This window comes from Lytechinus variegatus, chromosome 9 (genome assembly GCF_018143015.1).
Source record: "Lytechinus variegatus isolate NC3 chromosome 9, Lvar_3.0, whole genome shotgun sequence".
Classification (NCBI taxonomy): domain Eukaryota; kingdom Metazoa; phylum Echinodermata; class Echinoidea; order Temnopleuroida; family Toxopneustidae; genus Lytechinus; species Lytechinus variegatus.
In genome coordinates, this window is record NC_054748.1 from 6757135 (window position 1) to 6776663 (window position 19529).

At 36.3% G+C, this 19529-nt stretch overlaps 1 protein-coding gene across 1 annotated transcript; it reads left to right on the forward strand.

Annotated features, from left to right (window-relative positions):
• The first annotated feature begins 4597 nt into the window (after window positions 1-4597).
• Window positions 4598-18943, forward strand: LOC121421024 (ubiquitin-conjugating enzyme E2 variant 2-like). The gene is made up of 4 exons (XM_041615618.1): window positions 4598-4712; window positions 11791-11942; window positions 13953-14078; window positions 15865-18943. Exons 1-4 carry the CDS (start codon window positions 4706-4708, stop codon window positions 16003-16005), a joined length of 426 nt encoding a protein of 141 aa, XP_041471552.1. The 5' UTR covers window positions 4598-4705; the 3' UTR covers window positions 16006-18943.
• The last annotated feature ends 586 nt before the right edge of the window (window positions 18944-19529 follow it).

Below are 19529 nucleotides of genomic sequence, written 5' to 3' on the forward strand. Positions count from 1 at the left end.
CAACAAGCATAACACTGAAAACTTTATCAAAATCGGATGTAAAATAAGAAACTTATGGCATTTTAAAGTTTCGCTTATTTTCAACAAAATAGTTATATGAACGAGCCAGTTACATCCAAATGAGAGAGTTGATGACTTCACTCACTATTTCTTTTGTATTTTATTATATGAAATATTTCTATTTTCTCGTCATTGTTATGTGAAATGAAGTTTCATTCCTCCCTGAACACGTGGAATTCCATTATTTTAACATGTTGTGCTTCAGGCAAGGAATTCCTAATTGTCAAATTCGTAAAAAAATGAAATTTTGTATAATTCAAACAATAAAAAAACAAAAGGAATAGTGAGTGAGTGACATCATCGACTCTCTCATTTGGATGTAACTGGCTCGTTCATATAAATATTTTGTTGAAAATAAGCGAAAGTTTAAAATATCATAACTTTCTTATTTTACATCCAATTTTGATGAAATTTTCAGCATTGTGTTCGTCTGATTTTTCTCTATTGATTCAAATCAACATTTTTCTGAGGTGGACTTGACGTTTAATAATTTCGCGTTTTTAGTGGTTCGTCGGTGGTGAAATGATTTTCTACAGATATACTGAAGGTACAATGAAAACCATTTTCAATTTTCCGAGAAAATGAATTTTATTAATTTTATTACCTGTCCAATCGATATGTCCGAAAAGCCGCTTGCATATCGTCAAAAAGTTCAAATTCTAATACCCTTTTTTATTCTTTTTATGGATTTCCAATATTTTTTCAGTCTTGTTTTTTCTGCTATTTTTACAATGAACTTTTTGTCATGGTGAAATTTCCCTTTAAGGGCATGTGCCACTTTCTGTTTGGTCGAATCCCACATAAAATTGACGTGCAGGAAATAAAATCTGAGATATTATATACACGTATTGCTCCTTAACATTTTTCCCCTTATTTCCCATTATTTCTTGTAATCATCGTTATGGGTTATTTGAGCAATGTTTATTGTTGATATCATCATTATTGAAAACATTGGCACAAATCCAACGATGATTAATGAATACCAACAGACGTTTCTTTGTGTTTTTAAAAGAACTAAAGAAATAAGGGGAATAAATTACTGAGGAGCAAATCCACACGTGTAGCCTGCAGCCTTTATTTCCTTTATTTCAATTTTATGTGAAATGTACGTGTAAAGGACAGTGATACGACACATTTTGCTTTAATATATTTACAGGAAATAAGACTAGTGTTATCTGCTTCCTTTTGTCAGAGCAAGGAAGTTGGGGGGGAGCTGAACAGCCAATTCGAAACTGGCAACCCTTATCATTTTCAAGACTATTTTTTTAACTTTGCTTGTTAAATCACCCTAACAAATGATTGATTATAAAGCCGAACAAACAATAGAACAAATATTGGGGTGTCAAGAAAATCCATCAAATATTTTAATTAAAAGGGTAATAGAATTTTAATTGTGATCGTGAATTTTAAAAAAATCAATGAAATGTCATTTTCTCAGAAAAATTGTAATTTGTACCCTCAGTATATCAAAAGACAATCGTTTCACATCACTCCTGAATTAAGGAAGATTATTTTTAGTCGTCACGAACCATTAAAGATGGGCGCGTCGTGGTCTAATGGTTCTGACTCTGGCCTTTCAAACAGAGTGTCGTGGGTTCGAATCCTAGCCATGGCGTGTTTTCCTTCAGCAAGAAATTTATCCACACTGTGCTGCACTCGACCCAGGTGAGGTAAATGGGTACCCGGCAAGATTCATTCCTGAATGCACCAAGCGCCTTTAGCAGCTGGAGCTACAGCCGGGGTATATAGTGCACCACTGAATAGCCAACTAGACAGATCGGCGCCTCATAAATGATATATATTATTATCATTATTAAAAATGTGATTTTTTTTTATGTGTTTTATTTTATATGGGCAGCTGCTCGCATATGACTTCGCAAATCAAAAATTTTAAATTCACATAGCTTTCTTAAGCTCTAAGGGATTTTACAATATTTCTACTATTAGTATCATTATATTTTACAGTAAATTTATCGTCATCCTGAGGATCCCGGGGAATCCAGCTCAAATTAAAATTTGTTTTTAGAGGAAAGGGAAAAATAAGAAGTTGATGGGTAAAAGTGTGAACAATATTGGACAAACAAAGAAGTTAGGAATTTTTCAAAGTTGTAGATATCGGTAATCAATGATGGCTAAAATGTATTTTTTTTATTTCAAATTATATTGTTATTCATGAAATAATAATAAATAAATACATAAATACATACATAAATAAATAAATAAATAGATAAATAAATTGATTAATTAATTAATTAATAGATAAATAAATAAACGAATTAAAAAACTCACAAACACAAAAGACCCCCCCCCCCCAAAAAAAAAATGATGTATTTTGGGCGAGGCGATGGGGGAAGCGGGGGTGACACAACATATTGATCCGAGATCCGGGCTTTGTTTCGCGAAAAAATATGGGGTTAGGGTTTTGCAATAGGGACGTAAGTTTTATGTTAGGTTTTGAATACGGTACAATGCTAAATTCTAAATCCAGGGATGAAGTTGGCCATCCCATTAATGCATTGGAGTACAAATGCGGAGGTTCGGGGGGGGGGGGGGCGCTGCATGCCAATTGGGTGGAAACGTTAATTCCGAGGCTTATTACAAACTCAACTTAGTCCCAAATCTCCCAGCCAAATCTATTTAGAACGATTGGAAAGAAATGAAACACGATCTGTTCAAAGCAATTGTATAAATATTTTATTTCGGTTTAAAAAGACAGATGATCGACATGTAAAAAATCAATTGGATTTTTTTCAGGTTTAACAGCAAAACAAATTCGGCATTCTTTTATGAGACCTCGCTTTTCTACCGTGCATTGTGAATAGGAATTTTAGTTTAAACAGTTGCAAGGGGTTATTTACACAAATCTGTTTCTGTTTCTGTTTTTGGTAACTCCTGTAGGAACTCGGCAGGACAGCATTTTGCTGGTAAACGCCAAGCTGGTATATAACCAATTACCTATGAAACATTTTACGTCTAGATTAATCAGTCATAGTGGCTGACGTTATAGACGACAGATATCACTCTCAGGCCTTTTTCTCAAAGTGGAAACAATGGCAGAGTTGGGATTCGAACTCACAACCTTGCGATTATGAGTCCAATGCTCTAACCACTGGACCACACGACAAATGATACCTGCCTTCTTTATTAAACTTCCTTTTTTATTTCCTTCATTCCTTTTTTCCTTAAACTTTTCTTTGCTTCCCTTCCACTTCTTTTCGTTCTTTCTCTCCTCCCATTATTTTCTTTTTTTATTCTCTCCTCCCTTCATTCTTTCCTCCTTTCTTCATAGGCGGCGGAAGCGGGGGGGGGGACGTGTCCCCCCCCCTAAATTTTAGGTGGGGGACGTTCCCCCCTAAATTTTTGATAACCATTTTTTTTTTTTGCTTGTCATTTTTTTCCTACGTCCTCCCCCCCCCCCTGAAACGTGTGTTGTCCCTCCCTAAAATTTAGGTTGATGCCTGATGCCCTTTTTTATTTTTTTTTTTTGCTTGTCAAAAATTTTTGGTTAGCAACTCCTAAAATTTAGGTTGATAACCTTTTTGGGGGCGCTTGTCAAATTTTTACCTGTGTCCATACCAACAATTCAGGTGGACACCCCCTAAATTTTTTGGCTTCCGCCGCCAATGCCTTTCTTTCATTCTTTATTTTATATTTTCATTTATTCTTTATTTCTTTTTCCCCTCCCTTCCTTGCTTAATTCTTCCCTTCTTGTTTTTGTTCTTTCTTTCAAATAATTTCTTTCGGTCACATTCCCTTTCAATTCTTTATATTTTTTTTCCACAAGTCTAACACTGTGTATAGCCTTCTTTGTTGATTTTTGTGTCGATTGTCCCGTATTTCATTTTGTGAAATCTGGTCACCCTGGATAAGGGTGTCAAAACATAAAAATAATGAAAAAAGGGTATCTATTTCGCTAGGTAAATTACGTGTTAACGGTCGAATTTGCGGGGATGATAAAACAAAATTAAAATGTTTTATAAAGGATGTTCTTTTTGCCCCAACACTTCGTGTTTAGAGTCCGATTTAAGGTAAAGCCGACGACCGAAGGACCCGTAACAATAAAACATTAAGTTGTTTAGGGGTTCATTTCAGGGAATATTTGCCAAGAGTATCGTTTTGTTTCCAATACTTGTTAAGGGTAGGGTTTCACACGCCAATACTTGTTAAGGGGTGCATTTTCGGAATATGGAAATTACGTGTTTAGGGTGCTTTTCGAGACCCCATGGTCGCGAATGGTATCCACTCGTGAATGGAAGTCCCCCCCCCCCCCGGGAGGGTAACAAATGGATGCGTACATGATTTTTTTTTTCCAAAGTATTTATCAATATGTTCAGCAAGTGTGATCAAAATTTTACCTTTAATAATTATTTGCAATATTTATTCTGTCTTTAATGTGTTTGGTTATGAATGTATTGAGGGGAAAAAATGTCATGGAATGGTATCGGGAGGGGGGGGGGGGGCTGCGGGGCAGGGGCGCTCGCGGCTAGGCTACATGCGCATGCCGCGCCGATATACTGCTTTGCATGCTATCGATCGTTTCTGACCTGTGCCTGTCAATCGACTTTGTTCAAGACGGTGACTGCCTGTCGACGAATAAGACAGAGAGATTTCTCGAGAAGTAGCCGGTTTTCATTGGATTTTCACAATGACAAGTAATTATATATTATAATAGTGTATTCTTAATTGACAGTTGATTACTTTTCATTTTCATTATGTTCTTTATTTCCATATAAATTTGAGCAGATATATTATTATTGAATTGCGTGCATTATTTTCATCTCGGTCCCGCCTATTGAAATGTGAGCGGTGTGGTTATTGGTGATGTACTCGTGCATTTTTCCCTCAACAAAAAGGCTCGAGTCAAGAATCATGCAGCTTTTCTTTTTGTGTCACTGAGAATACCGTCTTAGGGGCGCCGTCTTAGGCTCATGCAGGTGCCAGTCAAGCTCATGGGTTCAGAGCATCTCGCGTGTGAAGGAATATCAGTCGTATGCACGCCCCGGCCCGGGGGGGGGGGGCACTCGACCAAAAAAGTGGTGGGGGTGTGCCGCGGGCGAGACAAAAAACGGGGGCCTTGGAGCGGGCTTACTCTAAAAAGGAGGGTCCTCAGAACGGGCTTCAGAACGACAAATGTTTGTGAAAACGGGGGTCCTTGGAACAGATCGCCAGCGTGTGAGTGCGTATGCATCCCTAAGGAACGGTCATGCGTGCATGATGCAGCTAGCGCGGCCTCCGCCGGGGAGCTCTGCGGCTGCTTTTCACCAAAATTGTAGCTCATTCAATGCGATCGGAGCGTCGTAATGAAAAATATGCGAAGCTTTGGAGCGGATTTCTCTCTTCTTTTTTCTCGATAAGAAGAAAATGCTATGCCTTGGAGCGGCTTTCTTTGTTCTTTTTCTCAACGAGGCAAAAATGCTATGCCTTGGAACGGAAATTTGAGTGTGAAAATGGGGGTCCCCTCCGCGGCACATACCCACTATGCATTATAAACTGAGTGCCCCCCCCCAGGATGCACGCGACGACACACACGACACTTCTTATTCTTAAACTTTCTGGGCTTTTGCCCACATAAAATATCACCTATAATTTTGTATATCACATTCTGCTATGACACTTACCGAATCATTTAGATCCTTCCGTGACTTCTCCTTAAAGTTTGTTTTAAAAAACATGTATGTTTTCTTGATCTTTAGTGAAGATTTTATGCAGATGAAAACTGATCAGCGTGGATATCAATTTTCGCCTAAAGAGGGTGCGCGATTTATATTCATATCAATGACACAACAAGGGAAAGACTAGGCACCTACACTATTTTACACGCAAATCGACGTAAGGCATTACGCGAAGTCCGTGAAGTGTCCAATCCTTTCATTGTATAGACTTTGGGATACCGTATACGTATTAGGCCAAGTAAAAAAAGAAAGTAGTTGATCGTCCTCGCGTGCATCTATTTTGGCCACCGCATGGAAATTTTTGCTATTTACTATTTTCAAAAATTGGCTAAAAAAAAAAAAAAATTGTGATGTTCCTTTTTTGATGTTCCCTTTTTCATTGCAGCATCAATTTTCTTTATATTTACTATTTTTATGGCTGCTGAATAGCGCAAAAAAATCACAAATTGGCGAGCGATGTGCTCTCATGTGCTTTGGGATCTCTCTCAAAAACAATTGCAAAGTCCGATATCGCCGTAATTGCAAGAAAGAAAAAAATTCTGATTTGATTTTCTATTGGAATTTTGAAGATACCATCATAAATTAGCGAGAAAATAAAGTTTGCAAACTCGGGAAAGATCACGGATTTCTTAATTTTTAGTGCATTTTTGCGGACCCCGCTTCCTGAATCTGAACTAATCCGTCGCGTGCTTTGGAAATATGGCGCAGAAAAATCAATTTTAATGATGTAAATTTGTATTTCGGCAGGTTTTTTTGTGAGTGATAGCACCTGTACTTCGATGTGAGTTATGGTGATTGACTGTGCTTTTGACCCTGTTGGGTGAATGCATGTGTGCTGGGATGATGTTATTGACTGTGCTGGCGCAACATGATTGTGAATTTGTGAAATGAATTGAATTTTCTGGCGAGTTTTCTAACGTCAGCAGGCAGTCCATTGAATATTAAAAAAAAATTATTTTAAGTGGGTTATTCTTTATCAAGATTGAAAATCATTAATGGGATTCGAAGAAATGCCAATTCTGTTCAAATTTGATAAACGTTATTCTTCCTTGAGCTATTCAATTTGATGGAAAATTGTAAATATTAGTTACCGGTAGTAAATAGATCTAACACCAACAGTTACTAACAATTAACATGAAATAGTAGACATAATGTGAACAATCTATAATTAATTCAATCATCACTTAACATTTGATAACAATTAAAAAATGAATAAAAATTGAACAGTATTAAACAACATGTAAATGAATATACAAGCAGCTGGAAAACTACGATGCGAAACCATGCCCAGAGCTAAAGAGATTGGCTCTGGAAAACTAAACATGGCTCCATGGTAATAAAAATGACCCCACCCCCATGCATTTTTTACCTTTACATATATATTAATATAGAATATTGTTTAAATCATTCACTTGACATGTACATTTTGTTTAACAACAATACAGTACCGGTATATACATGTACATCAGTATAAATACATCAATAGATTTTTATCGCATAATACATTTTCCATAGATTTCCAATCAATTGTATGTATATATACTATGGATATATATAAATTCTACTCATTTATTATTAACATTTAGCATGCATCGATCACATATTTCGAGCCTGACATGGCCTGAAAACCATTTAAATAAAAAATAGCAAAAAAAAATAGTAAATAGTAAGGACCTCTCTCATCACTGATGTCAAAAAACGGGCCGAGAAAATGCCTCCTTGTTTTAAAAAAAATAGTAAGATAGCAAATAGCAAGGACCTCCCTCATCACCGCTCTCAAAAAACCCGCACGATCAACTACTTTCTTTTTTTTTTTTTCATTAAGTTTTTATTGATCGATAAAATGATTACACAAATATCAAAATACAATCAAAATCAAACACAATAATAATAAAAAAAATAACATAATCATAATGAATCAAAACAAAGCAGTATTACATGGAATAAAGGAGCTCATATCTAGCAAATAAGAGCTTGTATACAAACAAAGTGAGCAATTAACTGCTTTGAATTTAAACATATTACAAATAGGGGAGGGGGACAACAACAACAAATTAGGTAAAATCGATAGGAGGGTGCAAATGGCACCAAGAATAGTGGCCAGTGACTTCAAATCAGTCTCAGCCCTGGTCCAAAGGTGCATACAACGAGAAATATGATGCAGCCTTGAGCAAAATCCACCGTGTAACCACAAAAACAAACAAAATGGACTCTCTGAATCACATATAAATCATGATCTACATAGGGGCATAATAAAAAAACACACAATATATCATCAGCAAAAGTCAGTAGCCAATACAGAAATCAAAACACTCGTACATGTATGGTTTACAAGTAAATCGGAATAACAAAGTCAATATATAAAAAATGCTCACAAATGCCTAGAGTAGCTTTATGGGGGAAAAAACATCTCTTGGGAACACACTGTAAACAAAAAAGAAAACAGTGCAAACAAAAAAGAAAACTCTTCAGATCCCCATCACAAAGGAGAGTAAAGCCAAGGGGTAGTAACTTGAAAATATATCAAAGTGTACATTAAAACATGTGCACATTATTTTCAAAAGATATGAAAAAGACATTACCTTATACATGTAAATGTAATAAAAAAATGTCACTATGGAAGGGAGATAAAAACTAGCATTAAGCTTCACTGATACACGTAGTATCTACACATGAGATAAAGAAGTGTCTGTACAGGTAAACTTCAAAAAATATATATCAATACAACAATAAAGTTCACTCCTGTGCACAGATAGATGAGAGATAATCAGTATAAAAAATAAGTCAGTTAAACAGCCTGTATTCAAAGACATAAACAAATAAGACGAGCCATAACAACAGCTGTTCTCACTCTACTTGTTAAAAGGTAAAAAATTATGAAATATCATACAAGATTAAACAATTTCAGAGTCCATAAATATCACTTAAAAAAGATAACGCATGTCCATTCAGTTCAACTTTTAAACATGTAGAACTACGTGGAAGAGTGTTCATGAGATCCATTAGTAGATGTTTTCATTTGAAAAAGACATTCTGTAATACAATAGGATCAATCTGCTGAAAAGACTTTCCCAGTGGTTGGGTCTCTGTACCGAATTTTGTCTGGGTATGCGAAAAAAGGCTTTTTTCCTTCTGATCGTAGATGCTTGAACTTCTCCTGCTTCTTCTGGCGTAATTGAAGGACTCTCTTTGATAGATCCTCAGCAACGAAGACCTTTCGATCCCGATATTTGGAATTGGACTCCTTCAGCTTCTTCACGCACGCTTTCCTCACCCGTTCTTTGGTTGTGAAGGAAGAAAAGGCAATGTGGATTCTTCTCGGCTGCCTAGAGCTGGTCTCAGATCGATATGTGGGGGTACGGTGACACCCTTCTATACATCTGCGAACAATCATCCTTCGAGACATCGGCATGTTGTAAGAAATCGGTGACAGTTTTCAAACAATCTTCATGATCTTGGTTTGGATGTTCAGGAATCCCAAACAGAACAATGTTCTTTCTCCTTCCCCTATTCTCTAGGTCATCCAATTTGGCAATGAGCACCTCCTTCTCCTTCTCTAACTGCTTGACAGAATCCTTCAGGGACCCCATATCAAACTCAATGCTCTTGACTCTTTCATCATGATCAGACACCTTTAAAGAAATGTCGCTCAATTTTTTATCCAACAAAGCTTCAATGCGTGAGTCAAATCTTGATTCAAAGTCATTAAAAAAGGTGACAAACCAGGTAGGAGGAGCATCTGTGGACTCTAAACCAAGAGAACGCCTGGCGCTAGTGTTAGACGAAGCCAAATGCGTAGCCGAATCATTTCTGTACTGACCTTTGGGAACAGCGTCCGCGTTCGTTACCATACGGCTTTGGGAAGCGGTGGGACTAGAGTCAACAATTTTCGGCTTCTTGGAGAGCAGGGACGATTTGTTTGGAGTGTTTTCCAGCTGACGTGTACTCTTTGAAGGATCCATTGTTATATAAGGATAGTGTATATTATATCAAAAGAACATTCTGTAAATCCAGGAGATTCGATCACAAATCCACACGGCGAAATTTTGCTTCAAAGCAAGGGATACAAAAATTACATCTTGAAAGACATTGTACAAACAGCGCCCTCCAACTACTTTCTTTTTTTACTTGGCCTTATTGACGTTCGTTAAAGCTTGTACTGCTGGTTTCTTTCCAGGCACGTATATATTATTTTCATTATTTTTCATTAGTCATCTTTTAAAATTAATTGCAAATACATGTAAGTCTTATCATCACCACTAATAGTATTTAATCATGTTTTTGAAGGTATTTTATTTATTGGTGCCCATAATTAGTAAATTAATCATAAGGATTGTGCATTCAAAGAATTTAGATAGTTATAATATTACCGAGGAGCTGAATCAAGGTTGTAAAATTATTAGCGCCACCAACGGGCTTCCTTGTATTTCCGTAGAAGAGACAAGCGAAGTCACTTTCGAGGCCGAGGTACGCGAAATTTGCCCTTTTTTAATGTTTATTATTTTTAAATTATTTTCATATTTGTTGAATGTGTTACTGCTTACCGGCAAGAGCCCCGGTGCGTAGTGAGGAGTTTCGTCAAATATTACTTCAGCAATGAAGCGATGTTTGCCGACTACTTCGAAATCCAGGGTCAAACACGGTCTATTGTACGAGGTTCGTACATATACTAACCTCGTACAATGTGTATGTGAGTCCAGCTGTGAGTGTGTGTGTTTTTTTTTCTGACAATGACCTGATGATGGTGAGATTTTTAGGGTGTCTGGAGAAAAAAGATATTTTTCTTATTTCAAGAAAATATCACATTTTCTTTGTGGATTTGCAAAGAAATGACCTTCAGACTGACAGAAATGTAACATTTTTGAAAAAAATCAAATTATTGACTTTGAAAAGAAGAATGAAATTAGGTCAATTTTCAGAATTTTTCTGCCAGACTGTGTGTAGTTAGAATAGATTAAGAAATGGACACACACCATTCCAAATTTTTTTGCTTCCGAGAGCTGTTATAAATTCATCAGTAATGCCAAAAACTTGTCCATAAAGAGTCCAATAGGATTTTTTTTATGCTCTTTCTGATGGTATGATTTTTATAAAGATTTGGAATCTAGATCACAATGAAAAATTTTAACAAAGTGAAAAACACTGCAGAACAGACATTTCATTTTCCCATAGAAAGCGCATGGGGAAATGGCAAGCTCAACACACACACAAATAAGGGTTTGCAATTTATCTCTAAATCATTATTTAAAATGATCATATAAACTTGTCCTTACTGTCAAAAGAAGCCCCTGAATTTTCTCTTTCCATACATGCCAAACACAAGTTAATGATCATTTCACATCACATTTTTCTAGCAGCCTGAACTTCTTGAAAAAATGTGCCATATTTTCCCCTAAATCAGTCTGTTTTATGCTGACACTTTTCAGTGTGGCTTCAGACACACTTAGTGAGATGACATGGTTGAGCCGAACTAAAACGGGGGTGTCCAACCTTCGCAGACAAAAAATACTCATCCGGCTTGAATTTGTTCACAAAATGATCACAATTTATACAAAACCAACTTTAAAAGAATTGCCCCATTGATGATCGTAAACTATAAAATCATTGACTTAAATGTGAAGTGGGTGAAGCGGCAAGCCTTTCACTGGCGTCATGATATCAAAGTTATATTCCGATTGACAAATGCACGCTGCGCTGGAATCCAAAAATCAAATTCCAAAGAGCAGGTGTGTCGGGTTCCAACGATCGACTGTCGTCATGTTTCTGTTGCAGTTTGAGCATATGAAATGCTTCAGCCAATCATGTTTGTGTTAATACCATTTTCAGTTTATGATGATTACTCTGGTACAAGGAGCAGTATTCATCACATCACTACATTGTCAACATTTTATGCTCATGCGATCGATACACCCTACAGCGTAAATGCATTAAAAATCATGTGTGTTAACACTTTACCATGACTTCCAGTCGGGCTTAACTCATTGTGACCCCCCCCCTTTTATTACACTTTAAAGAAATAAATATTCAGTGCAAGATATTCTCTTTGATGTTCTTGTAGGTCAATACATTGTTCCAAGGAATTTTCGGCTCCTTGAAGAACTAGAGGATGGTCAGAAGGGCTCTGGAGATGGGACGATCAGCTGGGGTTTGGTGAATGATGATGACATGGCCATGACAGATTGGAACGGCATGATCCTTGGCCCACCAAGGGTAAGTGGCAATGGGGCTTCAGGAGGGGGGGGGGGTCGGATGGCAGGGGGGAGTTGACCACCTTCTGACTATTTGAGTCTAGTGAGGAAGAAATGGGGGAAGAAGCTTTCTGTGACTTATTGAGTGTAGTGAACAAAAAATGGGGATCGGGGAGGAGGAAAAGGGACGAAAGAACAAAGAAGAGTTTAGAAAGAGAGGGATGTCAGAGGTATGATCATAGGCCCACCAAGGGTAAGTGGTATTAATCGGGGGCAGTGGGCCACAGGAGAAGGAAAGGGGGGGGGGGAGTGGCAGGGAGAATGACCACCCTCTGATTATTCAAGTTTTATTGATTTCATATACATGTATACCCAAACATATAATTACAATCAAGGGTCATTCCATGCCAATTCACCCAATGAATGTGCAATTTTGCACCCGACCCACTCTGAATTCGTTGTAAATTGGTACACATAAAATTCACCATGGCCCACGCACAAAACAAAAAAAATAAGTCCAATTGGTCTGTCGGTTCTCGCGCTACGGCCCGCCCTTTTCTCCTTGTTTTGACAAAAGTGGGCGTGACCTTCAACTTTCAATCGCCACTGTGTCGTAATGTGTTGACCAATTTTCATGAAACTGGTACCATTTGATAGGAAATTCAGAGAGGAATCCAAAACATGCATCAAATAATGTATTGGAGCAATTTATAAGGTTGAGTTTGACCCCCGGACAAATAATTTTTTAACTTGATTTTCGTGTATGTTAATTATTTGTATAATATTGACAAAATATGTTAAAACCAATGATGATATTTTATTTCTTCACCTTTTAAAACTCTTCCAAAGATACCGTGAAATTTCACTCTAGTCCCACATTATGATATTTATGTTAGTAAAGTGTTTACCAGTTACATGATTTCTTCCAATCTTAAGCTACAGTATGCATACACGTGAAAAGAAATTAAGCTCATCAGTTCCCAAATGAAACATTAAACATTTATGCTCATGAATAGGTACCTCTTTAGGCATTTTGATGTTCAGCAATATATTCTTAGTAAAGTGTTTACTTTTATGGGAGCCTTAAATCGGCATATACTCAACAATTTGATGATAAAGGTAAACTCTTTATTAACAAGAATATATATATATATGATATATATTGCTGAACATCAAAATGCCTAAACAGATACCTATTCATTTGTTGATTTGAATAAATAGAGAAAAATCAAACTAGCATAACACTGCAAATTTCATCAATTCAAATTTAGCAAGTGATGACATTTCCAAGTTTCGCTTATTTTTCACATAACAGTGATATGCACAAATCAGTGACATGCAAATGAGACAGTCGATGATGTCCCTCACTCACTATTTCTTTTGTTTACTGTTGTTTGAATAATACAATATTTCATTTTTTACAGATTTACAATAAGGACCAACTTGACTGAACCATATACACTATAGTATCAAGCAATGCTAATTCCACATGTTCAGAGAGAATTAATTGTTTCCCTTGACAATGAGGAGAAAATAAGAATATTTCATATAATAAAATACAAAAGAAATAGTGAGTGGATGATGTCATCAGTCTCCTCTTTTGCATACCGACCATGATGTGCATATAACTGTTTTGTAAAATTAAGCAAAACTTAAAAATGTCATAACTTTCTCATTTTACATCCAATTTTGATGAAATTTTCAGTGTTACGCTTGTTGGATTTTTCTCTTTTTATTCAAATTAACCTTTTGTTGGGGTGGACTTGTCCTTTAATAAACTGTATTGGGATATTATATACAGTTAATTGCATTCAATTGAATTCATTTATATTAAATTCATTTTATAGATCTGACGCTGCACAGTGGCTGCCAGGCCCATCATCAATTGGGCAAAGTGAATTTTCAGGATATTTCTATTCTCAGATTTCTTTTTCGAACAAAAAAATGTGGATTTTCATTTTTTTTTTAAAGGATTGATCCAAAACTGTCCATGATTTCCAACAATATTCTCTGTTCTTTCTTTTTTCACCAGACTCCTTTTGAAGGAAGGATTTATAATTTAAAGGTTAAGTGCGGTCCCAAATACCCAGATGAACCACCTACTGTCTCCTTCACCAACAGGATAGCACTGAGCTGCGTCGATTCACACTCGGGCGAGGTAAGTGGTGACGGAGGTCCCAAGAGGCCGAGTATTCCGTTCTTTTAGCCACGTCAAAAGACTTTCAGTTTACTTAGCCTCATCCTTGATGTAAACTGAAATTGGCCATTCTTGGTCACACACATGACCAAAATGATGACAACCTTGACTTTAATTAGTTATGAATCTTAATATTTTGGATATTTAAAGCTAATTGTGATGATTTTGAAAGTTTAATTTCATTATGAAATTCACAGGAAACTTTTCAAATCATGCTTGTGTGAAGTCACATACATGACCCACTTCTTTTTGACCTCTTGACATTGAACCTGCATATTGGATAGGAGCACAAAATAGTTCCAAATAATAGCTGACTGAACATATTACTGTTATATAACTTTTGAATTACAAAATCTCTGAAAAGTTTTAGATTCATAACTAATTTGAGCCAAGATTGTCATCATTTTGGTCACACACGTGACCAAGAATGCATGGCCCAAATACCTGTCATTGTGACCATGTAGACATCAACTAAACTCCTGTGGTCATGTTTTGAAACCAATAGCAAGGTTCATAAGATTAGGCATGGCAGAATTTCATCCACATCGTGCTGCACTCGACCCAGGTGAGGTGAATGGGTACCCGGCAGGATTAATTCCTTGAATACATGAGCGCTGAAAGGCAGCTCGAGCTAAAGCCGGGGTAATAAATAATAATGCGCCTCGGAATAGAACATTTCTAGATAGATGGCACTATATAAATGCCTATTATTATTATTATTATTAGAAAATAATAGACAAGTGTGGACCATCGGCATCATGGGATGAAACCATGAGGTCAAGGGTGTGGGGGACTTCTGGGCCCCGTCTTACAAAGAGTTACGATTGATCCAATCGATCACAACTATGGACAGCCAGCAATGTCATTTTAAAAGCATGTTAGTTCCCCATGCTTTCTCAATATGTTGTATATTCATACATTGACTGTTTTCTTGACAATTCAGTGTGCTTCTTGTTTTGAAAGGACACTGTGCATGCAAGTTTCCTAAAGAAAAACTTACAACGTTGATGGATTTCCATATACTTTAGGTTGATCAGGGGCCGTTAAATAAATCATCTACAAACATATTTCATTCGTCCGTTAAATTAAACAAAATATTTGTTTATAAAATGATGTGATATATCATGAAATTGTATAAAATTTGATTTAAAAGCAAACTAACGAATCTTATTCTTTATCATAAATTTCAGAAACACCCCGCCTATAGCGTATCATAAAAGATGGGCGCCACGAAAGACGGTCCTTGGAAAGACCCTTTTGTGCAATCGGCCCCTGATCAATTGTAACTCTTTGTAAGACAGGGCCCTGGAGGCTGAAGCTTAATGTTCTTGTGCTGCATTGGTATCCATCAAGAGGTTCATCTGGGGCCTGTTGCAGATAGAGTTGCAATCAATCGCAACTTTAAAAATCATGCGCAACTTGATTTTCAACCAATCAACAGCGCGCATTTGGGACTTGCGATTTATTTTTTGACTTGCGTTTAAACGCAACTCTTTCTGCAACAGGCCCTTGATTGGTAGAACCCAAATCAATCAAATTTTCATCTTTTTACAATCAATTTGGTTTGTACCTTGTTTAGCTTAATAGCCTACTCATATCTGCAGACTTGCCCCCCCCTCAATTCATCAATCGCCCCGATGTAGCAAAAAAATAGCCCCTTGAGGTAAAAGATTATATCTTTCCCTGATTAAATTAATGTCCTATTGTTTTTGTTTTTCCTCTTTTTTTTAAAATTCTTTGCGTAAAGGTTTTGAAGCGGAATCTATCAGTTCTAGATAAATGGCAGCGGTCGTACACCATCAAGACTGTCCTCTCTGAGCTCAAGCGTACAATGACGGCCAAAGACAATGCAAAGTTACAACAGCCTCCAGAGGGCGCCAGATATTAGTAAATTACACATCTGTTATGTTGTGGCTATCTCTTTGTGTCCTTTCCCCACCCTCATTTTCTATTCCCTCTTTCTCTCTTCATTCTCTTGCACTCTCTCTCTCTTTCAAGGTCTTCAGATCATCATTAGGGTCTTAGATCTTGATAGATCTTAATTGAGATCTTGATCTAAATTAATCTTCATTAGTCTCACATCGTCTCCATGCGGTCAATTTTTCTGGAATTTTTTTAGCTCTGTCCCCCCCCTCCACTTGTGTTTGTTTTTATAGAAGTAATTACTCGTTATGTTGATATGATCACCATATCCATACATTCTAATCTAAATCCTTCTTCTTGACCACACCCACCCCCGCCCACTAACCACTGACTAGTTATCTATTTCTTTAAAAATACTCATTTCATTTCTTTGCTTATATATGTATTATTACTTCCTTTGTATTGAATGCTCTTTTTCTCTTTGCTGTCTGTAACTTTCTACATAAAAAAAAATGTTCTTGTACTCCTCATCCCACTTCCTCTCTCCCTCTCTCTCTCTCTCTCTGATTCCCATGTGCTCTCTCTATCTGTCCCTATATCAATCCCATATGTTTTTTCTCTCTCTCTCTTTCACTCTCACTTTCTTTCTTCGTCACTCTCTTACTCTCTTCGTCACTCTCTCACACACGGACTCACCCTTCTATTTCTCTCCCCCCCTCCTCTTCTATTCTCCTCTCTCTCCCCTTCTTTTCCCCCTCTCTTAACCTCTCCTTCCTTGCCTCCCATTACATTTAATATCAACATTATAACAAGGAGGTATGGACGCCTCGAGTGTATATTTCTATTATATGTATTAAAGTGATATCTCCCATTAGTATATGGAAAGAATAGTACAAGACGCTCCCAATGGTTAAAATTAAATCAAAACATTTTTTCAGCCTTTTAGAGAAAAAGAAGAAAAGAAGTACTTTTGTTTGAATATGTAAAGGCAATGTAAAATGAAGGTTTTATAGTGCTCTGATTTTGCTTTAACCTGTAGGCCCGTATTCTGAACTCGGGTTTAAATTAAACCCTGGTTTAAAGTTGTGGTTTAACTATGGATGGAGTGCCAATTTGGGCACAAATTCCTAACAGTACACATCAATATTATTAACTAATTTGACACTCAAATTGTTTATAATTTCCTGGGAATGATAACTGGAGTGTTTTTCTTCATCATGAAAGCCACAGGAAACAAAATAGTATTCTTAAGAGACATACAATATAAACACAATTTCTGAATTTTTGGCTCTCCATAATTTCAGCACAGAGTTAAACCGTGGTCTAGGTTTAATCTGACTGCAGAATACGGGCCATCAAGTTACAGTGAGTCTCTCCTTCTGAGACACTTGTGCAGTTTTCCTTTACCCCTGTATTTGTTATCACAAATGGAATGGTGTGAAAGAGACGAAAATGTACTGAAGAATTTCCGTATCCGGTGCCGTACGTTGTGCCGTTCGGGAATAGAAGCCATTTACATGTAACTAGCTGTCTACCGAAACCATGTGATCCTTGTACAAAGTCTATGGGAATGACAGAATCCAGTAGTCAACAGGTTAACCTATTGCCTTTTGGAACCAGGGGCTTGTAACACAAAGGATGGCGATTAATCTTACGCTTGATTTTCACGATTGATTGTACACTGTATTCAATGCAATCAATCGTAAAAAATAAGTTCTAAGATCATTGCTAAGTTTTGTGTTAAGGGTCCTATATTTCAATGTTGTTAGTGTATGACTTTACACTAGTGTACATGTAAAGTCCCAAGACTTTAATAATTTATGGAAAACAAGTGTAATTTGGGAAGAATACATTATTTCTCAGAATTACTTCATAAAACAAAATTCTGTCAACTAATGTTAACTTATGCCCCCCACAAAAAAAATGATAGGTCAGAACAAACATGTGAGAAGAAAGTAGAAACCAACAGAAAATCACGCGCTGCAGGAAAAATCACAAATCTCTTTTGCATTGTTCCTGTCAAGCCTGTTTGCAAAGCTTTTAGGAGAGCTGTTTGTGGAAGACAACAATTATATACAGCAGATATACATGTATACGTGTCCTAAAGGTCTTGTAAGTTTTTACTACATGAAATTACTCTGTTGTATATTTTGTACATGTATACAAAGTTTAGAACACTGAGGACATAGAGTTTGCACTTAAGAATTAACAAGAAAATTGGGGACTCTCATGTACATGTAGAAGTGATCTTTTGCAAAGCAGTTACTTCACAAATATAGTAAATATGTTGAACGAAAACTACAGAAATCGTTCTGATCTGCAGAGCAATATTACTAGATTTTATCTTAGATCGATATATGCTGCTCCTATTTGAAAATCTGCCAGAAATATTTACACAAAGAACCATTTTCTTAATATTTTCTTAACTCATTGAATGTGAGAAAAAATATCTCTCCTATGATTCGTCAATTGAGATGTTTAAGTTTTTATTAGCCGAGAAAAGATTTGTAATTAAATCATTATCAGCTTATTTGGCATAGGCCAGTGTTGTACAGTATCAAGTTTTGTTTGTCAATATATTTAACTCCTTTTGCTTTTGTCGCCAAGCAAATATATGATTTTCAATACTTGTTGGTCACAGACTATCTGTCAGAAACCTTGTTTATGAATAATGAAAAAAAAGGGAATTTGGTTACTCCTCGGTCCATAAAAATGGCTGTATCTAAACATTAATTGTTCCATGTGAAGGGGGGCTTTATCCCCTCAAAATAAAATGCATGTGAAAGTGGGTCTGAGTATTTTATATTAATTTTATGAAATGGGGGTTTATGACTTGATAATCCAGGTGTAATATGGGATTAAACCTGTGATTATTATTCATGGATTTATGTATGATAATGTATGATATCTGTATACATGTATTACTAATAAACTGCTACTGCATTATTGTCAATACTTATTTACATATTAAATGATTGATATGGGAGATAGTATTTTGGAAACGTGAACTCATTTGTCATATAGCCCAACATCTTCCCTTGCAGGGCCCGAGCAATTATTAAAAATACTATAAAAGCAAGAAAAGAGAGAAATCTGCATGTAGAAATACTGAGCCCATTTTTTATTGCATAATGAAGTACCATTCGTTCAGTTCTGAAAAAATGGTTGAAAATATAGATAATCACTCAAATAAATTGCTATGGAAATTTAAATCACTTTTTTCCACCCAAATTGGCAACTTTCCAACATACAATGACATTCTCAGTCAGTCTATATTTCTTTCCGATGCATACATTTTAGAGTGAAAAACTAGCAATGAAAGATAAAATTGAAGTTGCCAATTTGGAGATTGAAAACTAATTAGTCAAGAAATCTGTAATCATGAATGCATTATTTGGGCCAGGCAGTTAAAAGTAAAAAAAAAATTATAATGGTTTTCTAAAGGAACAAAAAAAAAATGAATCGGTCTGTTGCTGATAATGCAGTACTAGAGTTAAATTACAGTTTTCCTCATTTATTTTTGTGAAAGCTGATTGATAAACAGAAACT

Excerpts from the sequence above, each read along its gene's own strand:
- LOC121421024 (XM_041615618.1), top strand. Across the intron at positions 11,943-13,952 it reads TGATCCTTGGCCCACCAAGG|ACTCCTTTTGAAGGAAGGAT; the intron begins GTAAGTGGCAAT and ends TTTTTTCACCAG. Across the intron at positions 14,079-15,864 it reads TCGATTCACACTCGGGCGAG|GTTTTGAAGCGGAATCTATC; the intron begins GTAAGTGGTGAC and ends CTTTGCGTAAAG.